The following is a 24973-nucleotide window of genomic DNA, read 5'->3' as shown; positions in this document are numbered from 1 at the left end:
GGTAGCACTGTTCATATGACACCAGACCTAGGTACGCCAATATCATACCTTAGGCTAAGAATGGTAACAATACATGCAAGCAGCAACAAGGCTGTGATACCTGCCAAGACAGGTCACCTCTGATAGCCCACGGCCTGCTCCCTGCTGCAGAACAAAGAAGGGCAAGTTTATTTACACTACAATGCAGAGCCTCATGTAGCCAACAATCGGCCAGGTAAGATACGCAGCTTTGGCGGTTAAGATTCACCGCCAGTGCTTTCCTGGAAGCTGACTGGTCAAGTGTTACAAAAGGAGACACTAACGCAGGCTCGTTCACACTCCGATACAACGTCCATACAGTCTCTAAACAGATTCCGGAGGCCAAATTTCCTGAATGGCGGCTCTTCTGATGACCTGAGCACCATGGCTTAAGCTAGATGGTAACATGAAAGTCAAGCCCGCTGCTCATCGTATTTCAGCCAGCCTGTAAGATCGGACACGGCCAAAAGATTTGACAGACGTTGTCTCTTCAATTGGCTCTCAACTTAGTTGCAAACATTACCGCCACTTCACAATATGATAATGAATGATTAATAGTCTAAAAATGATGTGGGGGGTTTTTTTTTTTTTTTCTTTTTTCTTTTTGGTGGGGTTCTAAGACAAATAGTAAGAAAAACAGTATTTCGGCCTTCGAGAGGACGAGAAAGGGAGGGAAAACATTATATCTATAGATATTTCAGGGAAGGAAGAGAAAATTATGAAATGATGAAGAACGAAAAGACTAGAAAAAGGAGACTGAGAAAAGTAAATCGACGCGGGCCTTGCATACCATGAAGGAGCATATGAGTGTATGGCTACGAAAACGCCTCGATCTCCTCAGACCATGGAATGATATCCTGTGGCGCACCGTCTCTCGAACCAACAAGCGCAGCAGCTGCACACGCATTTCTGACTAACTCACCCAAAAAATCTGAATCCACAGCCCCTTTGTTTCCAGCTCGATGCTCAGTAATACCCGCTGCGAATGTCGCCGTGAATGTGTCCCTTGTCGCCTGTGTCAGTGTTGAAGTTGGGAGACATTGAAGAGGGAGAAAAGCTGCTTACCTTTCGATGGCATTATAATTGCCTTTGCGATGATTCTCCTTGAAATCACAAAGGTATGCACTCGACCCCCCCTTCCAGAAGTAGGTAGCTTTCGTGTGTCCTTTGGTTATAATCACATGCTCTACACCCAACCCAACCAATTCTACACCCCTCTCAAACATTTTTTCCAACTGGCTGCATTGAGGGAAAATCTGAAGTTCCTCCTCAGTAACCACAAGATAATTTATGAGTTTCAACTGGTCCTCGGTAATACCATAGGAAGGCACCTTGCCCAAGCAGACCTTCATACGCTCGCGTGCAGCAGTCTTGAGTATGTAATCAAAGACCTTCTCTTCAAATTCTGTAGAAATGACGACCGCACCTGGTATGAAGACCTTATGTACGCGTTTGTCAACGGATTCGGGAATGAAGCTGAAATTTTCCATCCATTGGGTGGATGTAGCCAGTGTTTCAGCAGGATTCAACCGAATTCGTTCCTCTCCGTTGGGTCGTATGAGGTGGATGTTGACGTTGGTTCTCTTGAAATAGCATTCTTTGATGCTGTCTGTATTGGGTCCCATTGTCCCCAGTAGAGACTTCACCATATGGCCATAATGGTCCCTCCCGACTCCACCCTGCACATGGACGTCGATTTTGGTCAAGAGGTTTCTGCGATTATCGGTTCTTAAAGCATTCACCAGTTCTTTGGTGTAGCAGGAACGATGTGCTGCAATTGCGGTGATTGCGGAACTTCCCTCCACAATTTCGTGGTGGAATTCTGGCTTCTCTGGGTCGACGCGTATGTTTAACTGGAAATCATCTCCGAGGGCTACAACCCTGTAAGTATGCGATGCCGCGGCCATGCTGCAGTTTTGAAACTGGAATCGATTCGTAGTGAGAGGATGATAAAGGTCAAGCTTTGTGGTCGTGGTGTGGTTTCTTATGGAAGCAAGGCAAGAGAACACCAGATGCTCATTCTTGAGTGTTTACTTATAGGATTGGAACGAACAGAACAGGTGAACAGAAGATGCCCATCCATTCATATGACTTGTAGGCCTTGGATGGATGAACAGAAGAGGTCATTCTTTGTTGACAGTTACAGGATTTGGACGGGTGAACACAGGATGTTTGTTCCCGAGTGTTTGCTACAGAATTGGCGTAAAATGCTGAACAGAAGATGCTCATCCTTTGCCTGGCCCCGCGTACCGCATCGATACCCTCCCGTGTTAATATTGTCTCCTATGTTGAATGTTCTCTTCTGTTCTCGCGGACTGCTTACCAGAACATCTTCTTTATTAATCAAAATCATTCGCTTGCAACTGTTATGCTTCTGCCAAGACCCATGGCTACCTGACAGGATCCCTCGACCTTCCCTGATTCTCAATCGCCCACAGCTCACCAAACCGACTCCCCTCCGTCTCAACAAGCTCCTTCGGGCTGCCCGTCTCGATGACGCGCCCCTGATCCATGACGATCACCGCATCAAAGAAGTCCATCACCATATCCAGGCGATGCGACACCATCACAATCGTATACGTCCTAAACTCCTCCTTGATAATCTCCTGCATCAACCTATCCGTCGCGTGATCGACGCTGGAGCTGACCTCATCCAACAACAAGATCCCGCCGCCGCGCCGCTTGAACTTGGCGTCTTTGACCCGGCGTCGCAGGATCGCTCGCCCAAGGCTGAACAGCTGCTTCTGTCCCGCGCTAAGACTGTCTGCACTCATGGATTCGCGCAGGCCTCCACGCTCTTCGACAAAGGTGCCGAGTTGCACGGCGCGGAGGACTGAGAAGCACTCAGCGTCTGTGGCTGCGTTGAAAGGGTCGATGTTCGCTTTGATGGTGCTGCCATCGGGGAGGAACACGGCATCTTGGGGCACGGAGATGATGCGGCGGCGGAGAGTTGATCGGTCGATGCGGTGGAAGGGGATGCCGTCCATCTCGATGTTCTTTGGTGAGGACGATACTGGGTCCAGAAGCCGGAGGAGGAGAAGAATGAGTGACGATTTGCCGCTAAGGGGATGAGGTCAGCATTCGTACGCTTCATGGGCAGTCCGATGCAAAGGTGAACTTACCTTCCCGTTCTGCCACACAGTGCAACCTTTTGGCCAGGCTGGATGGAGAAGTTGAGGTCTTTCAATGCGAGATGCGGAAGAGTTGTCGTGCCATCCGATGTTGCTTGCTGTTCATTGCTTTTACATATTGTCAGCGCCGTCTACAAATGGGTTGGGCTCAACTTACTTGTATGAGGCAGAGACGCCGTTGATCTCGATGCGCCCCGTCTCAGGCCACTCTTCGGGCGGCTCTATATCCTCACCTTCGAGGTCTTCAGGGCTAACCTTCTCGGAAAAGGTCTTGATACGAGAAACAGCACCGATCGAAGTCTCGAGCTGGGTGTAGAACCGGACAAGTGATGAAAGGGTCTCGCCCCACGACATCAGAGTGACTAGAGAGGCACCCGTGAAGCCTGAGTTGGCTCGGAGCTGGGTGGCAAGGGTCACAAGAATGACGGCTAAACCGGCCACCATGAGCTGCATCGTGACGACGAGCCATTGCTGGATCATGGCGAGTAGATATGCCGGTCGTTGCGAGGTATCCAACATGTGCTGGTTGTGAGCAATGTCCTTGTGTGCCCAGCCAAAGGCACGTATCGTGGCGACGCCCTTTATGGTGTCAAGGAAATGCGTGCTAGCAACTGTTAGTCAGATACTCTGTAACCGCCTAGTCTTTCGTGTACATACTACAATGGGCTTTTGGACTCGAGATCCAGGAGTCGTAGCTGGCGAGAAGTCCGAAGGTAGAACTTTTGGATGATCCAGCAGAAAGCAATCAACAAGGGATAGCTAACAGCCATGTAGGGGGATGCAACGGCGACTACAGCACCCATACCTATTGACTCGAATCCGGCCAGCACAGCATTAAGCAGCGCCATCGGTAGCTCGTTGTCGATAAGTGTCATGTCCTGGGAGAAGAGATTTGTGATGACGCCAGAGTCTGTTGTAGTGAAGAATGTGAGAGGCGCGTGGATGACAGTCTTCAACGCTTGCTGATGTAAAATGGTGCCGGAGGAGGTGGTCATGTAGATGATCAAGGCAACACCTGCCACCATGAGAGAAACGAGCTGCAACGCCTTGAAGAGGCCGAACAATCCGACGTAGTATCCGCTGCTTTTGTGAAGGGTATCTTCGGCCCAGTACTTCATCCAGATCGTAGGAAATTGGTTCCACACGGAGTACGATGCGGAGAAGAGAACGAATATGATGGTTGATGTTAAGCTCAGACTACGGAAGTAGTGGGCATAGACCCTCACGTCTCCCGTCTGTCTCGACTTCTCCATCATCTCGTCGGCAACGGCCGGAGCCCGCTTCGCTTTCGGAGGTTGACCGGTGATGGGTTTATTGGAAGTCTCAGACCCGAAGTCGGAATCGGTATCAGAGTCTGTGGCCTTCACCCCAAGACTGGCAACATACTTCTTATCGCGCATCAGGTCGGCAAAAGTACCTTCCTCGGCAAGAGTGCCATCCGTCCCCAAGGCGATGATGTGATCTGCCAGTGGCAGGTACTTGATCGCATGTGTGCAAAGTACTGCTGTTGATTTCCGTCGGCGAATGATACCGTCGAGTCCAAACACCCTTCGAAAGACTTCGGACGCTGTGTCATTGTCAAGCCCGCTTAGGATGTCGTCGAAAATGAGGAGATCGCTATTCAGGTACAGGGCACGCGCCAGTGACACACGCTGCTTCTGTCCACCGCTAAGCATGATTCCGTTGCTACCAATCTTCGTATCGTCACCATAGGGGAGAAGCAGAAGGTCCGTCTGAAGCATACATGCGTCGATGATCTCGTCGTATCTGGCTTGGTTGAAAGTCGACCATCCGATAATGTTGTCTTTGATGGAACCGTTTGACAAGAACGGGTTCTGCTCGCAGTACCCGATGGCAGCGTTGCGTGATGGCACAGAGACCAAGCCGGTGTTGAATGGCACTTCACCTAGGAGAACCTTGCACAGGGTGGACTTTCCTGATGCTACAGGCCCAACCACGAGGGTGAGCTGAGCGGCCGGGATAGAGGCCGTGATATTGTGGAGCACCATCTTATCCGCCGTCCAGCCGAAACTGCCATCAACAAGAGAAATCGCTGGCCTTGAGCTGCTGAATTCGGAGTCTTTCCGATCCGGGAACGTTTCCAGAGAAATGTCATCCGAGTTGTCGCGAAACGGGCTCTCCTCGGACGACCTCTCCTGGAATGCCGAAGGATGGGCAGATTGCCGGAAATCAATGCGTGATTCTCCTTCGATGTACTTTTGAATCCGATTAAGACAAGTGAAGGCCGCGATGATGGTCGGAACAGACTGGAAAAGCTGGCCTAATGGGCTGTTTAGAAGGACCAAGAATGAGAAGGATGTGAAGATGGTCGTAGTATCCAGACGTTCTTGCGCGAAGACGAACGTAATTGCGGGAGATAGCATGCTCGGAGCCAATGCAGCAAGCGCCGTAACGATGATCAGCCAGCGGAATTGATTGCCGATGCGCATCTCCTCCACGCGCATTCTCTGGACAAACTCTGCGACAGGCTGCGTGATGCCGGAGATGCGTAAGTACTTCATGTTGGAAATGACATTTGCAGTCAGTCCAACGCGCTTCTGAATCTGAGCCATCCAGCGAGACTGGCGCTCACCGGTAAACTTGGCTACGGCAGCGGTGACGCCGGTGCACACGAGAATGACAATGAGAGGCGCGACGAAGGCTGTACCGAGCTGGCCCTGTAGTAGCCAACATCCAAGTGCAATTTCGATGACGTTGGCCCAGATTTCGTGCAGACTGTAGAAACCACGGACGATACGCTCGGTGTCAGTACTCATGAGAGTCACTGCCGCCGCATCCCCGGTGTCTGTGAGCGCGGCTTCGGTGGTCTTCTTGTAGATAATTGCTGATAGGCAGCCCCGAGACATGTACAAGGCTCGCTGCTGAAAGTAGTAGTACAGAGCCGTGGAGACGGCGATCCCCGTATAGATCAGAACAGCAGCCCCGATAAGACCGTAGCTCATGTTATTCGACGCGTTGTCATCTTGCAGGTACTCGAGAAGAGTTTGGATGAAGAAGGGTTGGCTGAAGCTGAATCCGATGAGGGCGATCCGTGGGGCGACAGGCAAAAGTAGAGGGACAGCCAACGCCTTGGCTAGGTCTTTTGCGAGCCCGTGGTTTTTGCCGCGGTTCTTGCCCTTCTCGAGTTCTTGAGCGAGATTAATTTGCATCGTCTCGGCTATCATGCCACGGTCGAGAGCATACAAGTCGCCGATCTTTAAGACGTTGCGATAACCGTGGAGGAAGAGGCGATTTAGCCACCAGTAGACGCCTAGACTGAACAAGCCGCTTGTCTCCTCCGGGCTATGTTCTTCGGCGGTCCAGCGAATCCATCGTGATTTCCTCTGGGCCTCGATGATGAGGATGGCAAGCTTTATCACCAGCGAGGCCGTGAACAGTCTTGCGAACAGTTGTGTTGAGAAAGTCCTAGCTACCAACCATGACGTCCTCGTTTGAGCAATGTCAAAGAGAATCTGGAGAAAAACGTAGCCGGTCAAAAGCAACGAGGGCCTAGGTGCTCTGGAGTGTTCGGCATACGATAATCCGACCATGAAAAGAGCGGCGAGGAAGCCGAGAGCTGAGGCCGAGGCGGCAAACCCATCTATGCGCGAGCCACTGGAAGTTGTCTGTAGAATGAGAATTGCGAATTGCAGCGTTGCAAATACTGTTATGATGGCCTAGACGAAGGGAAATTTAGAACCAAGTCTCAGATGAAGTTTGCCGCCATGGACTACTGTCACCTACCAATTTTACGGTTTGAAATGTTTTGGCACCAACGATGCGCGGTTTGCGAGCAAGGTAGGCAACGCGCGGAAGTGAGAGAGCGATAAAAACGGCTGCGGGGATGATGGCTAAGAATATCCTCTCGAACCGAAGAGTAAAATCAAAATCACCGCGGCAGCCTTGAACACTAGGCCCGAGGGAGTCGTCGTTGAGACATCTCGAGCTCATTGTTCAGATCGGTCTTAGCAGTGAGCGTTGATGTATGTAATGTCTCGTCAAGGGTGCGCTATTCGCTGAGAATACCAGGGGCCAATGCTGGGTCAAACTCAATGGCTTGAATGAGTGTGAGATTTGTTTGGCGGAGAGGGCAAAGATGGGCAATCCGAAAGCTATGAGAAACCGAAGAGACTTAATCGATTAATCAAGAGGCTTGTCAAACAAGCTTAAATGATCGCACCCCAACCATGACTGGGCGAGCCACGAGGTTGAGCTTACTTCTCGGGCCCGGCGTTGATGCCTGTTGTTGACTCACGTCAGGCGACATCTTTTCTGATCTGACCAACAAGTTTGCGCAATCTTTGCCAAGTTGACGCGGAGCCTTAGCGAAACATAGCTGCTTTGCAAGTATCAGAGATGAGCTACGAGTCCATGTCGTCGTGTCGGCGGCAAAGATTGAGAACGTAAGCACTGAGACTGCCCTCGCCATCATTGGGAGGCTTTTGGTGAGCAAACGCCATTGTACCCAGAGAGTCGGCGGGACAAAGTGCCGATTCATGTCAGACTGCAGCGATTGCTGAGCTCGCACCGGGTAACAGCCGACGCGCCATGTCGAAAGAGGAAGGTCGAATGCGTTCGGAATTTTGCTTGGTGGTTTCTCTCATGGAAGATAGAGCCTAGAGGATAGCACGGCGCGCGGCCAACAAAAGTTCTGCATCGAAAGAGACGCGTGGAGGCTCTAATCTCTTCGGACCGCCTCCGACTAGGACACCGTTTGTTGGAAACATGATGCTCGAATTTGAGGTTCAATCTCCGCCAGAGTAAGACCGGAGTCTCCGTGTTAGGGTTCCGCATCTCAAGGCCATGCCAGATCGATAGATAGGATTACGATCCTTGCCAAGCACATCTTTGCCGCGAGGGACAACCTTGGTCGGCCGAAAGAAGGGGCATATGATATCCACATCGCCGGCCGTTGAAGTTTGGCGGGTTTGCACTGGATTACTTTGGTGTCTTGGGGCACTACCCACAGCTACTACAGCTGATGACGACTGGTTCGAAAATTGCTGACAAGTCGACACCCGTAACAAGAATTAGCGAGAAATAACACTGCAAGATAGTCAGGATAGACGCGTTGACTTGGTGCAGACGACACTTTCGCAACCACGAATCTGGTGACGAGTCCAACAGCGATTCATTTGGAGCCTGTTGCTGATCGTCGCATGCTGACTGGGGACTGGGGCAGAAGAGTTTGGGCAACTTCGACATCTGTTAACAGCAGTAAAAAGAAGAGTCATCCCAGGGTACTCTGCGGTCATCGTCTGTCTGATGTCAGTTGCTGCACGGCATTGGTTGTTGCACGAGGCAAAGCGGACAGTTGCGAATCCGAAGCTTTGAGAAAGTTGGTGGGGTTGAGCAGTGCGGGGAAATTGACCGGGAATATTCAACGTTGATTACCTAATGTCCCGTGGGTCGGATGTTATTATGTAAGAACTCGGGAAGTCAGCACAGCCACTGTGGAAGACCACCAGCCTCAACCTCACGCCATACTTCATCCATGACAAGATCTCAAGCCACGCCAACTCCTAACCTTTCTCCCAGAACAAAGAGTCTGAGTGTTAACAGCTGGATACAGCTGGCCTCCCCCCTCCAGCCAAGAATCCGAACCCGAACCGAGCTGCTCGCGTCGTATTGCTGCTGCAGATTCCAGTACCGCTGTGCAGCTGCCAGCACACTGCAGAGCACAGCACATGCATAGGCAGCTTCCGCTCGGCCTCGCAAGCTGAAGCTAATCCATCCAAACCTGGCGTGCCTGGAAGCATGTTGTCATCTCCTCCGGCCGGCACCGCTGTCCGACCCTCGGAGCACACAGGATCGGCCACGCTGCCAACTCCCCAACAGCCTGCCAAGCTTCAGCGTCAGGCGATGCATGATTCCAAGACCGAGGCAATAGCCATCTCCAACCAGACCAGGCTAAGCCGAGCTGACCTTGGATTTTTGTGCTTCTGAGGTGGACTGATTATATATCTGAGAACAGAAAACATTAAAAAGGGCCAACAATTCCCAAGGGGTTTGCAGAATTTGGGCACACCGTCACGTACCATATTGGAACCTAACAATCACAAACACCAGTCACACATAGACACGTCAGGTCTTTGGATTCACCAACAACCTCTAGGTTGGAACAGGGTTCATTTTCCACCGCTCATCTACGGAATCATAAACACGAGCACTCCCTCGAAGAACCGAACATTGGATCACAACCACCCAGGAGGAACTCATCGAGACCAAGACAGTTGCCCTCAGGAAGAACCAATCATCGATATACCTGGCAGGCAACCCCCCCCAAAAGACCACAAAAAACGCCCAGCATGTGCATCGTTCTACTCACCACCGCCCATCCCGACTACGCTCTCATCGTTGTCGACAACCGGGACGAGTTTATCCTACGCCCAACGTCCCGCCCGCACTGGTGGACCCATCCTTCCGGCGCTACTGTTCTCTCTGCCCGTGACCTTCAGAGAGCGGAGAAGGGCACCTGGCTCGGCATCACCAAGACCGGCCAGCTCGCAGTCCTCACAAATTACCGCGAGACAGACACACAGGATTCCAAACACCCCATCCACGCTGCCCGCAGCCGTGGAGGCATGGTCACTGCCTGGCTTGGGTTCGACCCCACAGAGCCCGCTTCAACATCAGTGAATCACCTCGTCAAGGATGGTGGTGTCAAGGGCGTCGGTGGCTTTTCCATGGTAGCAGGCAAATTGAAACGAAAGCGCGGCACCGACGAAAAGCCCGAACATGCGCTCGAGGGTATCGCCATCATCTCCAACCGGTGTGATGACCTGCAGGACGTACCGTGGATCGGAGAACAGCGGGGCGAGGTTTACGGTCTTAGCAATACCGTGTACGACGACCCCAAGCCGTGGCCCAAGGTTGAGAATGGAAAACGTCTGGTCAAGGAGGCCATTCAGGAAGCTGTTACGGACAATCTGAATGAGGATGCTCTAGCTGAGCGCCTATTCAAGGTCCTGGATACCGATACGCTTCCCAAGCACCCTGATATGAGCCTGGCGGACTACATCAAGGAGTTGAAGCAATCCATCTTCGTACCTGCCTTGGGCGACGAGAGCCATCGAAAAGCCATGGAGGAGGCAGTCTCCAGAGGCCCAGGTCAATGGGCCACGGATGACCAGAAAGCAGCCGAAGGCCTACAGCTGGGCGAACGACCCGATCCTCCTGCCCAAGGCACCATGGGCTTCGAGGTGGGTTTGTACGGGACACAGCGGCAGACCATCATCATGGTTGACTGGGACGGCAACGTGACATATCGCGAGAGAGCATTGTGGGATGGCAATGGTAACGTCATTGAAAGAGGCCAAGGTGACGAGGTCTTCAAGTTCAAGATTGAGGGATGGGAGAACTGAAGAGTCTGGCTCGTATAGAGACGGTATTGCATGTAAAGGGCCTCGCATCATCGGCATCGGCGCTGGAGGTTGTCTTTGCCCCATGCATCATGTTTGACATGGCATACTTAATGAGACAAGGAATTATGAGCATTTGAAGTCACAGTAAGAGCGAGGCTTTGATGGGGAGTGATGGGAAGTGACGTTCAGCGGATATACATTGATATGGTAGAAGCTGCCTCCCTCACCTGGTTTGGAAGAAACATCGCGGCAGGGGCATCGGAAGAAGTTGACGACGATGGCAACGACAATGGCACTCGACCTTCCTCTCGCGATGAGTCTCAACCATCTTTCTCTGTCGCTCGGCAAGAGCTGCATGTGAGTCGACATCTGTTCAAGGTCCTCGACCGTGCGCTCGATGTCGACGCGTCCTCCAAACATCCAACAACATCAGAGCACTTTTTCATCTGAACCTCACTTTTGGCTCACCTCGCCACGGCTGCGATACACCGCTCTGGCTGCGTATTCCAACACTGAAATTCTCGCCTCGTCTGATTTAATTCTTGTAATTCACTTTCCTCTCCAGACAATGTCCCCCGCCGGGTCCGGATCGCTTGGCCTGGTCCTACTTGCCCACACCACTCGCTGCATCATCACGATTTCGTACTTCTGCATCGACCTGGCCAACGCCAACCTTCGCCTTTTTTCTCTTTGGGCCAAGTCTTGTTTTCTCGCGGCTAGTCTCAACTTCCATTCCTTCACTCAGTCCATCGCCATCATTGTTGCCTCTTCAAAGCACGCCCTTGGAGCCAGCCAGGTAACTATCACCGTCCTCATTTGGGCGATTCCCTACATCATTTTCCTTGAGTGCGTCCTGTATGTTGCCGCACTCATCATTCTGCTGGAAAAATGCGAGACCGTCTATCTGCATCTTCGTTCCTCCCGCTTCGGAACCGCAATTCTCGGGGACCAAAACACACCATGTCGCGCCCAACCATCTCAGGACCTCTTGGGCCTGTCCAGCGTAGCAGCGGACCGGATCTTGAGCGTGCCGAAGCATTCACCGTCGTTTCGAGCATCAACGACACCGAAAAACAATACTCAGACATCTCCCAGCCGACCTCAGACGCTGATTCGGGAAGAGGCCATTCGACTCTTGGCCCTACTCGACAAGGTGGTATCCTCAAGACTTCCCAAGCAAGCAAAGCTTATGGAGCCCTCGAGTCTGTCAATCCCGACCATCGAAAATCCCAAGGAGAAACCAACCCGCCTCTTCAGCGGCAGGATGTCCTATCCGGTCGTGGAAGCTACCAACCATATCTCACTTCTCAAAGACAAGCTACTGTCAAAGATCGTCGAGTATTGGGGGAGATTTCCCACGCCAACGCTGACAATACGCGCATTCCATATTCAGATGAGCCCGCTCTTACGCAGTGCGAGAGACTTCATTCCCAAGAGAACCAGCTCATATCGCCTTCAGAAACAGCAGCCCAACTGTCCATGGCAAGACCTCATGGAGTTAGACGACTGTCAGCCAGTTTCACCACAGGCGGACCGTTGTCCAGCAATCCAACTATCGCCAGCTTCCCCGTCATGGCCATCAAAAATACCACACACCTGCGAGGGCCGCCTCATACATCCGTGCCTCCCGAAATCGAAAGAGGTGCGGAAGAGACGATTGAAAGTTCTGGCGGAAACAGCCCTGAACTCGGAGGTCGTCGAAAGCAATCAAGATCGCCCAAAGGCGGAATAGAGAAGCAGCGACTACCTAAATCTCGCACTTTTACCGTTCTGTCCAACCTCACCGCCTCTCTCTCTAGAACATCTCTAGCCAGCTTCACGGGAAGTGATCGTAAGGCCTCTCTGCAGACAGTGGCATCTCGCAAGACCAGCAGTTCTTCGACTCTTACAACTAGCATTCCGACTAGAACCCCCACCCCCATGTCTCCTGAGGTCAACCCACTCATCATTACGACAGCGCAGCCATCGGCTTACTGGTCAGGTCGTTTCATGTCTCTACAGGATCGTTTCCAAGGCGAATCCCTTCAAGAGCAGACTCTATCAATCTTTGTCACAGCCCACGCCTCCAAGGCCAGTATTCTTGCGCAACAACGTGCCGCCTATCAAGGCCGTGGCAATCTACCTCTCAGCACCACAACAGCCCTCGACCGCTACGGCACTGCCGCTATCCAAGAAGCTAAGCGACTCTCGGACGAAGATAATTGCAGTCTCCGCATCTTCCTCCACCTCCAAGCACTTTGCGGTACGCCCGAGGCCCAGAAAAGCTTGCACGCTCTGAGGTACGTCGCTATCGAAGGGTTATTGTAGATCATGGTTATTGGCGTTTCACTTCATTTGTTTGGTTTGTTAGGTTTGTTTGGACTTGGGAGGGGGGAAGCTGGAGGTGTACAGGGACGGAGGCATTAACGCATTGTTCGATTCGGTCAAAAAGAGTCTTTGTCGTACAGGAGGAGTGTACGAGGAAAAGGACTCTTATGCCCATGCATTGTTTTTAGATGGCGTTCACCAGAGATAGAGGTTACCAGAGACGAAAAGTTAGCTGTTAAGAACAATACCCATTTACTTTCTACACCAGCCTGAACCATCTCCATCCCAAAAACGCCTGCCAATGCATGTAGCCGCCCTGCAATATACCTGGAGCGCCTCTAGACCTGTGCCTAGGTCTATCTATGTCTCTCGAAATAGCACCATAGCGCCTCTGTCTAATCCTCAGCCTTCTTTCTCAACTTGAGGTAGTCCCTAATTTGCTCGTGTTTGCTAGCAAAGAACATGCCAAGCTTATCGTTGCGCCATGTCAATACGCCAATCTCTGCCGCGTAGCCCGCAATGTCCTCGTACTCCCTAGGACTGTCGAAATCACGGAACAAGAAGCCGCTCGTGGTCGTCATGCGTTCTGTCTCGAGCTGCCACAGCCGGATTTGGTCGACGACGGTGGGTGGCAGGACGGGCCGGTTCCGTACCGCGGCCATGCGGTGCATCTGTTCGTGGGCGTGGGCGGCGAGGTACGAGATGATCTGGTCGGCTGTGATGCCGCGCTCGACGGCGTTGCGAATCGAGTTACGAGTGAGGCGGCCCGATACCATGTCGGAGAAACGCAACTTGAGCTTGCAGAAGAGTGAGAGGACTGCGATTTGGAGCGGTGTCTGGCCGTAGGCGTAGATGCGGTAGTTCGTCTCGACGATGATGCTGCCGCCCTTGTTCTCCTCGCTTCCGCCGGGGGTCAGGCCGTTAGAGGGCCGTGGACCAGTGGCTGCAGCGAGAGCCGCGGAGAAGCCTGCCCCTGCGCTGCGAAGAGCGCTGGAGCTGCTCGTAAGTGTCGTAGCCAAGCGGGTTGGGAAGTATTGTTGGGTTTTGTGTTGGGGGATATAGATGAGGCCAAAGTCGAGGAGACTAGGGAGCATGTTGCGCCGTGGTTCCGTGAGGGCCTGGGTGTCGTAGGCTCTGCCGAGCTCGAGACTCGCGAGGAGGAATAGGAAGCTGAGAGCGTCGGTGCTCTCCATTCCCGTGACGGCGGAAGCGTGCTCAGTGGCTTCGAGCCAGAGCAGTAGGAGGGTCCAGACCTGGGCGTTGGCCTCTTGAAGGAGGAAGGTGAAGCCGGCCTGTGTGATGCCGACGGCACCGTTGGCGCGACGTACGAGCGCACCGGCGGCGAGCAGATCCTTAACAGACGCCTTAGGTCCGCTGACGTCGGCGCCGCCGGGGTTCACGGTGTTGACTATGTAGTGGAGGATGTCCTCCCACTTGCGACGGGCGTAGCGATCGAGGAACGGGACGGTGATTTCGGGCGGGATGGGGAGGGAGGAGGGCACGCCGAAGGAGTTGTGGGATCCGCCGCCTTCGAGTGCGAGCCGTAGCGAGTTTTTGAAGTTTGTCGTGAGCTGCATCTCTTGTGGCCGTTCTTTGGAGGGAGGTGTGATTTGGAGGATGTGCAGGCTGCGAAGGGTCGAGATTGCCTGGTCTTTTTGCCTAAGTGAGCAAGATGATGTGTTAGACGGCGCCAGTATGTGACTAGTTGGACTTCAGCGCGCACCTTCTTGAGTCCGGCTTGACCCAAACATCGAGGTCCTCTAGCAGCATAGGCTGCGGCATGTATAGGATAGCCATGACGATGGTTTTCGCTGGGCTTCTGGGTCAGCGACCTTGCTCTTTCTCCAATAAAACAACCCAATGCCCAGAGTTATCGACCCTAGGGGGGGTCATGGCTTCTCACCCAGCGGCGGAATCATCCTGCGGAAGATGGCAAAGGCCGTAGAGGGTTGCAGGTACAGCTTCCTAAAGGTCGTGCCGGGCAGCTTCTCCAGGTAGTCGGCCAGCTGGAGCGATTGACCCGAGCTGACCGACATGATGGGCGATTTGCGCGCTGGGTTTTGGGTAGAGGAGGGAACGAAGATGTGAGTCGATGTTATCTCATGTTCGTATGGGCGGCGGGGGGTTTCGGACTCGAGTTCGGAGACGGGTGGTGAGTCGAAGTGGTAGAGCTGGCGTGGATTGTAAGAGTTCACGATGGTTTGCGACCAGGCGAATTGCACGGCGCAGCAATCATTCAATCATCAACTGGGCAAGCAGGGGTCTACGGAGGTTTCCGCCTTAGGCAGGGGCTCTCGTGGGTTGTGCCTGGCTGGAGCTTGGGGGTTTCTTATCTTATCGAGATGCCGATAAGAACTGTTATCAGCCAGAGATAGGTACGTACTGTCGTCCGCACGTCATATTCCCCGTCGTGAATCCCTTCCCGAAGCTCGCCGAGTTCACCTTGAAACTTATTCTCGCCAATTCTCATCACTTTGCCCACCGTCAAAAGCTCAAATATGGCCCCAAAGCTGCCTCCGTTGCGTTTCGTGCGCTCAGTGAGTTTGTACGTCAAATTATGGCCGGCAATTGAGTCTAATTGCCCCTTAGGTCTTCAACTCCTTTACCAAAGACTCTGGACTTGAGCCGAGGTAAGCTGGCTTGCATACATTCTGTGGTCACCTAATGAGTACTGACACGACAGACTTCTTGGCAACAACGTATGTTCGAATCTTCATGCATATGCGCGATACCTTACTCACAGCTGAGCAGTTTCGAGTGACTGGCGCATCGGTGGGCAAAGTGGATTTTGAGTTGGCAGTCCAAAAGGAGCACACGGTACGTCTCCTCCATGTCCGCGCATAGCAAAAGGAGCCATTTGTTGAGCCAAATCGATCCATAGAACCGCCTTTCCACGATCCATGGCGGAACCCTTGCTAGTCTCGTTGACCTCGGTGGCTCTCTCGCCGTCGCTTCCAAGGGACGGTTCATGACCGGTGTCTCAACTGACATCAACGGTGAGTATTCAAGTCTATCTATCGGCTCTCACAATTCACTCCATGACCACTTGTGAACTTGTCAACTGACTGCAATAGTCACGTATCTAAACCCTGGAGGCAAGCCAGGCGACATCATGACAGGCACCGCTACCTGTGATAAGAGTACGTTGTAGCCCTGTCCTAAGTAGCGAGCTCAAACTAATTCTTCGCAGTGGGCAGAACGCTTGCATATACAACAGTCACTTTCTTCAATAGCAAGGGCGAGTTGGCTGCAAGAGGAAGCCATACCAAGTAGGGATCTTCCTTAGCACGATCCAGCACTTTGCTGACTTATATCCAGGTACATTGCCAAGACCTGGGGATCAGAGGACTTCGTTGCACCTGAAGAGTACGTTGCTGAAGAAGAGAAATGAAACGTGCGGTGGACCTAGGGTGTATAGGCTCCATTCAACAAAATCAAAGTGAATGGAGGTACGATGTATTAGATATCGTGTATTCGTAAGTCAGAAGCATCGAGTATCATCACGCATTATCTGGTATCATGCTGTTCCTCGCTCGTCCCAATTCCCAACCAAACTAGGCGTAACTATCACGCCCCCTAGGCTCTACCTGCAAGAACGGAGATCTTCAGATAAACCTTTCATTTGCTGCCGACCCCCCGATTGGTCTCCACCGAATCAATATACGCTGTTGGCAGTGGTAATATGGGCTCCCGATGCCTCTTCATCATTCAGCTTTGCAGGCTGCACTGAGTCCTCACGGGTATTGAGGCCGTACTTATCCTGAGTGGCCAGGAAGTAGAGCATGATGAAAACGGCGAAGCTGCCCAAGATACCGACGACTAGCGAGACAATGTTGAACCAAGTGTAAGTATCGTAGTTGTAGTAGTAGTAACCGTATTGCGAGGAAAGCTGAGCAAAGAGCGACCAGACTGCACGGACAAACCAAATAATGCTGATTGCGAGCGCAACGTTCGAGGCCTAGCCATCATATGTTAGCACTCAGACTGAACCTACAACCGCATCACCCAATACTGAGAGACGGTGGGAAATGAAGCAAAACTGACCTTGTGTAGAGGACCCTTGAGGGCGTTCTTGCGAACCAGGGCAATGTACGTGATAGCACCGATAGCGCACAAGAGGTTGAAGATGCCACAAATGAGATCGAAAATCTGAGCCACCAGTCTTCTCATCATCACCCTCTCGTAATCGCTGCTGTTATAGCTCCAAGAATAGTAACCCTCTCTGGTACTCAGCCAGAGGCACATTGCTGTGAAGCTGAGCACCGAGATCAAGATGACGGCGCCGAAGGAGAACGACTTCCCAATCCGGAAGCGTTTTGACGTCTCGTCGACGCGGAGGAGGGTGAATGCGCGGGCGAGGTAGAAGAGCGCCAGGAAAGTCAAGGCCTGGCTGACGTCGAAGAACCAAGAGAGGATATTCGAGGTGTATGTGATAAATTTGGCCAATGTGGAGTCGTACGTATATGTGCTTCCATGTGCGAGAGAGATGATGTTGAGAATGACGTAAAAGATTTCGGAACTGGAGACAATGCTAATGTTAGCCGCCGTCAAACAGATGGAGTTGTGGTGCTTACAATAGCCATAGCCCCAGGGCTGCTTTGGTGATGGCCACCCATCGGCGAGTGGGGTCATGATAGCTTTTTGATGTCTTTCGGAGAAGGAGAATGAAGAATACGGAGCCTGCGACAGCAGCTAGAGCGCTCACAACAGTGTATACGATCCCCACGATATTTTGAGTATCATAGTAACCCATGTTTGCAAGCGCGTTGTAATTCCAGTTCTCTGTAGCAATATTACCTGAGTCTGTTTTTCGCGAATATTTGGATCGAGTCTGTTGTTATTGTTGAGTTGAAAGGATGGATAATAGGCTGGGCTACAAAAGTAAGTCTGTCCTTCTCCCCTGACTTAAGTATGGCCAGCCGTCAAACAGAAATGAGCGGTCTCACGAGCATAGCCTGCTCAACATCCGCTTTGGATTCTCGCCTACAAGTGTCTCACCCCGGCCGGGCGAAGGACGCCTGGCGTTTGCTGTGCCGCACTAGCCCCGGGCGATTGCAGTTCTACCCACTCCGCCCGGTTTCCACTCTGCCACTTCTCCTGGGCGCGACACATGGCTCTGCACCAACCAGAGGAGCCTGATTTTCGCTGCCAAGATGGTCCAACAGCCGAATTGCTGTTATTTGACCTACATGGAGGGCAATATTGACCCCAGCCTCCCACCGTCACAAGTCGGTGTCTTGGGGTTGGCCGCAGAGACAGAACAGGCACTGACTTGGACTGGTGAGTAGTACTTGCAAGGCCTGACTACCCTTGTTCATCTCCTTATGACTACTTCGTGGTCATTCGCCAGTCTGAGAGCGCTGTAGGCTTAGAGCCAAGCCTCTTTTCTAGCTTAATTCAAGCTTAATTCATCTTCTACTGGTGAGCTTGAGGTTGAAGCCACCCCCAAAGGCTCAATAACAGATGGCATTGCGTTGATGTTCTCCAAGATGATGCTGACTATGTGAGTTCCGCGGTATGTCACAAGTAATTGAGCGAATGGCTTATTCTCGAAAAAGATGGTAGCCAGTTTTGACAAGAGGATGCTACGCTGCCTTGCGATGTGATTGTGGAGAGCAGTGTCCCTCGCCCCATAGTACCTATCAATATTTCGTCTCCGCGAGATTGATAATCCTCATAATGTACTTGCCACAAAATTTATTCCACTTGAGCTCTTTGCCGAACTCGAGGGCATCATGGTCGGGCAGTAAATGCTGCAGCCTGTTAAGCCGTAGCGCCTTGGCAACGTGCTTCGCCCCTGGCAAAGCCTCGTTGTAGCGAATATGACGAATATGATAGGCTTGCTTTTTCTCCGTGGGTAATCAGTTTGGCAAATATGGCCTGCTGCAGTGAATTCGAGAAGCTCTCGGGCAACGTGACGTGGAATGACTGATGCTATGTGAGGTAGAGTGTGACTTCGAGTCGCCTTGATATTTCCAAGCACTAGACGACGTGCTCTGCGCGAATACCACAACGGTGTAGAGACGGTTTCGTACATTCACTTATCTGACCTCACATGCACTCCTCTCCGGGGAATAGCAACATTTTGCCCAGACAACTAGTCTAGGAAGATGCAAGATGCAGCTCGAGGCATCATCCGCACCACTGAAAAGTGCGATGACGAATGGCAGTAATTCGTCTTAGTTTGTACATAGATTCGGAACTTGAAAGTAAATACAAGAAGATATTTCCAGACCACCCAGCAGCTCCGCCAACTACCTTAGCACACATTCGGCCCAGCCTCCAGAGCCGAAGCAACGGTCTCGGCAACCGCATCGTGGATGGGGTAAGTAGGATGCAGCGTGTTGAGCCAGAAGTACTCGTTGACTGGGTAGGTGCAGCTGTCAATGAGGGTGTCCTGAGCAGTCGTACCGCTGTTCAAAGGTTAGCTTATACGTGCAGGCACTTCGATATCAAGGGTGACTTACTCCTTGTACGCGTCGCAGTGTCCAGTAGTATTCTTGTACCCCTTGGTAGCATCAAACTTGGCCACGTTATCAAGCACACCGTTGAACACCCCGTTAGCATCAACAACCCACGAGTTCGCACCCTCCCACGTCGTGACATTCTTCGCCATGGCGTTGACTCTGCCGTTGAAATCAGCGACGTCATCCTTGCAGAGCTTCTGCGCGTCCGCGTTCTCGGCAAGGAGCATCGGCGTCCGGTCGACAGGCGGCGTCGTCAACCACACAAAGTTTCTCGCGCCCGCCTCGTACAGCTCTCTGGCCAGACCCTGGTAGACGTCCACGATCTTGGTGTTGAGCGCAGAGGTAGCATCAGCTCCGTTCCAGTACGAGTTGCCGATATCGTTGACGCCGATCCAGAAGGCGAATACTGAGTCCGCGCCCGTCCAGGCCGGCGCTGTCTTTGCGGCGTAGGCGTTGCTGAAGAGCGTCTGGACCTGGTCCTTGAGGGTGAGTACCGTGTCGGCGTAGGGTTTGACGAGGTCGGCGTCGACAGTGGCGCCGCCGTAGGCGAGGTTGTAGGTGTACAGGAGGGATGCGTTGTGCTTTACGGTGAGGTAGTCGACCCAGTTGGGGCCGTTGCAGGAGGTCCAGCCCGGGTAGGAAGGGTTCCCAAGGGGATTGGCGGGGTTAGGAGCTTCTAGGGAGGTGTTGAAGCCTGTGATCTGTTAGCCGGATGACACTAATTCGAGGCCGCCGAGTATCGTGCCTGTCTGGGAGTACGAGTCGCCGCTGGTAATTGTTAGCGTGTATGTAGGACAGAGCGCAGAAGTGTTGCAGACTTACAAGACGAAAGCGTGCTTGACATTCGCAAACCCAGGCCACTCCGCCGTCGCGGTACAGGCACGCTTCTCGAGAGCGCTCGCCCCAGCAGCCAAGAGGCCGGTCGTCAAGATCTGTGACTTCATTGTGTCCTGCACCTATCAAGTAAAGAGTGTGTTTTCAAAAACGAACGACTTGGTCGGGAAGAATGGAAAGACAGGCGGGGATGCGGTAGATCAACATGAACGATCGACGGGAACCTAGCAACACCTATATAAACACGGTCGCTTTCGTACCCGTCATGACGGAAAACTCGCTCTGCGAAGGGGGTTTGACAATTAATCTACACCTTACCAGACCCATTAAGCCCCCGGAGCCCCTCAATTAACGGAAGGGAGCGAAAAAGCTTGGGACCCCCAGGCCCCCGGGTCCTCGGATTGCTCCATGGGCGGGGCATAGTCTCTTCTTCCTCGCTGTCCGAGCTTGAAGTCTTGATTGACCTCTGCCGATGTACCCGAAGCGGCATTATAGGAGGGTTCCCTAAAGGCTCGCCGGACGACCGGCACGGCAGCTGCGTGCTCGTCACGTTGAGGCTCAAAGTCTTGTCTAGCGAGGTAATCAGGGGTCATCGAGTTCTTCCCGTTCATCCAAAAACCGCCACGAGTCGATCAAAGTGTGGAGATCGAAGACAAATAGAGTGAAGGTGGGCCGGCCTGAGACCGGACGAGACAAGGATTAAGAGATTGGATATCACGTGCGCGGAGGAAGTCCCTCCGCTTCGCTAGGATGGTGCGACAAAGTTACAGCACTACCACAATCATGATTCCCTGACCAAGGACATTATTATATTCGGCTTCTTGCTCAACGGCAATGCGACTCAACTCATCGTTCGTCTGGCCGTGCGTTAGTAACGGCTTCCCTGTTGGCATATGCAGGTTACCCGAGCCTCAACAGCACTGTGGGCGAGTTGCGAGGCTAGGTAGGGTGTGAAGAAAGGTCGCTGAGTGAGGTTTCCGAGTAATTGAAGGCATGCGATTGAACGATGAAGGAGTTTCTTCTATTCATTAGTGATGCTGACTCTATACATAAGTAACTTCCAAGCATCATGCTTCCTCTTTTCTCTTAGCAACTGAGAGCTTAAGACCGTCAGACGTTTTCTCTGGCTCTGTCCTTCTTCCTTCTCAAAAGCCCTTCCCAACTGATACCCACGTTCTTCCACCCATGTCGCTACTGAGACGGAGGCCACGCCAATGAGTCTTCTTCTACTATATACTCAAGATCGTAGGTTTCAATGCCGAACCCGGGCGGATTCCATCCCCATTCTGATTCCTCCCACCCGGTATGCTCTGGCGCAGCCCTTCCTGAAGGAGGCATCAGCTCGGGAGGGGAACTGCCAACTGAGCCATTGGCCGCCAAACACTGTTCAACTCTTTGAACATAATCTGGGGTCGGGGGCAGGTAGCCCAACTGGGAGAGCAAGCTTTCCTGCCTGTGTCTCCAGGCCCTAACAAGAACCGCTCCTGCGACGGCATATGGGTGAACCGACATTTCGAAATAGTTTTCCTGGTATTGGTATATGATGGGCAGCACCTTCCATGCTCGATCGACCAAGTCGCCGGTTGACTGGAGACACAGTCGACCGATCATGTGGAGGAACAAGTCGTACTCGAGATACTGAAGGACGTACCACACAAAGTTCCAACCCTCCATCACCTGAAGATGGTTCGCAACGTGTTCAGCCGCCTCGAGTGAAACACGAAACAGGATGTCCCCTTTCGCCTCAGGCGGTGGCTCCACAGCCCCCTTAGGCTTGCATGCCATGATTCGAATCTTGTCGACCATGGCTGCTTTCAGCTGCAAAGCCAATACATGCAGATCCCCCGCACTCGGATCGCAATAGCGCTTCACGATATCCTCTAAAAACTCTTCAAAGTTCACGACGAACTTCTCCAGCTCGATACTGTGAAGTCGACTGAGCTCGTCTGACACGTCACTCTTTTCGACGACGAACATGGCATGGCTCAGATTGGTTCGCTGAGTGAGACATCGCGACAAGCTGCAAACCACCAAAGAGACAATCATGTCAATCGGGCCGTCTCTATTCTCGAGGGGAGTCGCGGTATCGATATCGAAATCGGCGTCGTTGATATTGGTGGGCATTTTGCAGCTGCAAGCGCGCGATAGCGGGGTCGGGTTGAAGCCAGAGGCCATCGCGAATCGAAAGTCGAGTAGGACAATGTTCCACCAGACACGTCTTCGTAGCTCTGTTTGGAAGGGGGAAATTCCCAGTTGTGAGCCATCTCAATGTAGCCCGAGACGTTGGTGTCGGATTGGAAGTCCAATTCGACCGCGGCATACGGCCAACTGCGCAGGGGCCAATTAGGGGCCCTATTTATAATTATTATAACTAGCCTAACTTATAGTTAGAACCTCTTTTTTATACTTATATAAAAATTTATATAATTTAATTAATCTCTTTATTAACTTATAATTCGAACTAACTACTTTATAATAAGGATATTAATACTAATTAATAATTAAATTTTATTATTATAAATTAGTAAAGTATTTTACTATATAAAAAAAACGACTTTTTAATACTATATAAAATAAAAAATTTATATTAATTAACTTTATAAAAGTAAATAAAAAAAGAAGTAATTTTTAAATATTATATAGAATTAAGTAATCGTAGCCTTTTATTACTTACGAGAGGTCGACGTTTATTATATTAAACTATATTAATTAATAAAACTATTTAAATAACTAGTTTTTTACTATCGCTTTAAGTAGCTTTTTTACTAAATAACTTTTCTATAGCCGGCTTATAATTAAAAATTAATTAGCTAAATTAGTAAAAGAAAATACTTACGTAATAACTACTTATTTAATTAATTAGTATAATAAACGAGCTTAATAATATAATATAAAAAAGTATTATATAATTAAAAAAAAGGATTTTTAAATATAAATATTCTTAATAAATATAATAAGAACTTATATAAGAATTATTAAATTAAGAAATTTATAATATATAAAAAAGCTTAATATTATAAAAGTTTTATAAATATAACCTTAAAGCCTACGATCTAAATAATTTCTTTATAACCCCCTTAACTACTTCCCGAGTATTATTTAAAAATATAATATAAAAAACGGTTTAATAAAAGAGGAGGAAATTTAGAGGTCTTAATAATATTAAATTAAGAATATTATAAATTTTAAAAATTAACTTAAAAAAAAAGTAACTATTTTAAAATAATTTTATAACTTCTTATTAAAGTTATAATTAATTTAAAAAAAAACTAAGAAAACATAGCTCTAAAAAAAAAAAAGAATTTTTTAAAGGGCTACTAAAAAGCTCTTTTTTATACTAAGCTCTTAATACGAGATTATTAATTTTAAAAAATTAACTAAATAATAAAAAGGATTATTAATAAGTAATAATTACTTAATAATAATTAAGTTATAAAAAAGACTACTTAAAAAATATAAAATAGGGTACTAAAAAGCTATAAAAAAAAAGACCTCTAAAATAATTAACCCTACTTAGTATAAATAATAAAGTAGTAAGTATTTTTAATAAGTTTTTTAAATTCTCGATTTTATAAAAAAGAGAGCTTAATTTTACTAACTATATTTAATAACCTAGTCTATCGAGATAGTGGGAGTATTTATTAATACTGTGTATTAATATTGTGTAATCGATATCGAGAACCGCCCGAGCAACTAGTAAAGGCAAAATAAAAAAAACAAATATTTAATAACCTATTTAGTTCTTAATAGCCTATCTAGCTCTTTTATAAGCCGCTTAGTATTTATTTTTAACTATTTTTTTAAAATACTACCCTAAAAAAAATAAGTTAAAAAAAAAGGTAATTTAAAAATTATAAAGAGTACGAGGCTTAAGAAGTTAAAAATATAAAAAATAATAAAAATTAATAACTAATAAAAATCCCGAGACTAATTATTACGTCTTTTTATAATAATATAAACGTTTATTATTATTATTAAAAAAGAAGCTATTAAAACCTATTTTTTTATATTAAATAAAAAAAAAGATCTTAATAAGTATAATAACTAGCGATTTAAAAAAATAGTAATAATTATTAAAAATAATAAAAATAAAAGTAATAGTAAAATAGTAAAAAAAAGCGGGAATTGCCTAAACTTTAATAAATTCGTTAAGTAATAAAAGTATAAATTTATTATAGCTAATACGCAAATTAAATATATCTTTATTAAAATTAAATATACTAATAACTATTAATATGGGTATAAGTTAGAATACGACCCTTAGTAAGTTAAGGTAAAAAAAAAAAAAAAAACCTAATCCTAAATAAAATCCTAATCCCTTATAAATAAGTAAATATTAACCTAAATTATTAAGGGACGTAAATATATAGGATTATAGATTAGCTTAATAGTAAGTAAATTAATATAATATTAATCTATTTAACTAAAGTTTATAAAAAAAAGGGGCTATAAAAGTAACCCCTATTTTATAAAATTATAAATAACCTTAGCTATTAGCTAAATAAATAGTTTATAAATATAAGCTTAAAAATTATAAAAGTAATTAATAAATTCCTTTATAAGTAAGGGGTATTATTAGTATAATTATAATTATAAAAACTATATAAAATTTTAATAATAACGATTATAAAAAAAGAATTCGTATTATAAAACTAAGTATAAGTTAATAAAACGTATAATTACTTTAATAAATTTAAAAAAAGGGTAAACGACCTAGTTTTCCTACTAAAAGCGAGAAGTCGCTGCTAGGGCCGCCGAATCCGGTGGGAAGTGCCGCCGTTCTAGGCGGCACCAGCAGTGAGAGGGAGCGGGGCGAGGGGCGGACACTGCCAGGTATTAAATACTTCGTCCC

At 49.2% G+C, this 24973-nt stretch overlaps 9 protein-coding genes across 9 annotated transcripts; 3 read left to right on the top strand and 6 right to left on the bottom strand.

Annotated features, from left to right (window-relative positions):
- Positions 1-833: 833 nt before the first annotated feature.
- Positions 834-2247, bottom strand: CTAM01_13032 (uncharacterized protein; the record flags this gene model as incomplete). Its single annotated transcript, XM_060529037.1, has 3 exons — positions 834-1023; positions 1084-1891; positions 2163-2247. The coding sequence occupies 3 exons, from the start codon at positions 2245-2247 to the stop codon at positions 834-836; spliced, it is 1083 nt and encodes a 360-aa protein (XP_060376358.1).
- A 161-nt stretch (positions 2248-2408) lies between these two features.
- On the bottom strand, positions 2409-7100 carry CTAM01_13031 (ABC transporter; the record flags this gene model as incomplete). Its single annotated transcript, XM_060529036.1, has 5 exons — positions 2409-3078; positions 3141-3257; positions 3307-3753; positions 3807-6826; positions 6894-7100. The coding sequence occupies 5 exons, from the start codon at positions 7098-7100 to the stop codon at positions 2409-2411; spliced, it is 4461 nt and encodes a 1486-aa protein (XP_060376357.1).
- Positions 7101-9457: 2357 nt separating this feature from the next.
- CTAM01_13030 (uncharacterized protein) lies at positions 9458-10513 on the top strand (the record flags this gene model as incomplete). The annotated part of the gene is made up of 1 exon (XM_060529035.1): positions 9458-10513. The coding sequence occupies one exon, from the start codon at positions 9458-9460 to the stop codon at positions 10511-10513; it is 1056 nt and encodes a 351-aa protein (XP_060376356.1).
- Positions 10514-11473: 960 nt separating this feature from the next.
- Positions 11474-12820, top strand: CTAM01_13029 (uncharacterized protein; the record flags this gene model as incomplete). Its single annotated transcript, XM_060529034.1, has 1 exon — positions 11474-12820. One exon carries the CDS (start codon positions 11474-11476, stop codon positions 12818-12820), a length of 1347 nt encoding a protein of 448 aa, XP_060376355.1.
- A 395-nt stretch (positions 12821-13215) lies between these two features.
- Positions 13216-14856, bottom strand: CTAM01_13028 (transcription factor tfb2; the record flags this gene model as incomplete). Its single annotated transcript, XM_060529033.1, has 3 exons — positions 13216-14479; positions 14544-14631; positions 14724-14856. 3 exons carry the CDS (start codon positions 14854-14856, stop codon positions 13216-13218), a joined length of 1485 nt encoding a protein of 494 aa, XP_060376354.1.
- Positions 14857-15318: 462 nt separating this feature from the next.
- Positions 15319-16211, top strand: CTAM01_13027 (thioesterase superfamily protein; the record flags this gene model as incomplete). Its single annotated transcript, XM_060529032.1, has 8 exons — positions 15319-15357; positions 15410-15450; positions 15504-15519; positions 15572-15637; positions 15702-15816; positions 15895-15960; positions 16011-16089; positions 16139-16211. The coding sequence occupies 8 exons, from the start codon at positions 15319-15321 to the stop codon at positions 16209-16211; spliced, it is 495 nt and encodes a 164-aa protein (XP_060376353.1).
- Positions 16212-16475: 264 nt separating this feature from the next.
- On the bottom strand, positions 16476-17573 carry CTAM01_13026 (uncharacterized protein; the record flags this gene model as incomplete). The annotated part of the gene is made up of 3 exons (XM_060529031.1): positions 16476-16778; positions 16865-17339; positions 17395-17573. The coding sequence occupies 3 exons, from the start codon at positions 17571-17573 to the stop codon at positions 16476-16478; spliced, it is 957 nt and encodes a 318-aa protein (XP_060376352.1).
- Positions 17574-19079: 1506 nt separating this feature from the next.
- CTAM01_13025 (fungal cellulose binding domain-containing protein) lies at positions 19080-20231 on the bottom strand (the record flags this gene model as incomplete). Its single annotated transcript, XM_060529030.1, has 3 exons — positions 19080-19233; positions 19288-19981; positions 20165-20231. The coding sequence occupies 3 exons, from the start codon at positions 20229-20231 to the stop codon at positions 19080-19082; spliced, it is 915 nt and encodes a 304-aa protein (XP_060376351.1).
- A 1081-nt stretch (positions 20232-21312) lies between these two features.
- Positions 21313-22296, bottom strand: CTAM01_13024 (C6 zinc finger protein; the record flags this gene model as incomplete). The annotated part of the gene is made up of 1 exon (XM_060529029.1): positions 21313-22296. One exon carries the CDS (start codon positions 22294-22296, stop codon positions 21313-21315), a length of 984 nt encoding a protein of 327 aa, XP_060376350.1.
- Positions 22297-24973: the final 2677 nt, after the last annotated feature.

This window comes from Colletotrichum tamarilloi (assembly GCF_030869305.1).
Source record: "Colletotrichum tamarilloi strain Tom-12 chromosome Unknown Scaffold_87.1, whole genome shotgun sequence".
NCBI lineage: Eukaryota > Fungi > Ascomycota > Sordariomycetes > Glomerellales > Glomerellaceae > Colletotrichum > Colletotrichum tamarilloi.
This window is presented reverse-complemented; position numbering and strand designations above follow the sequence as displayed.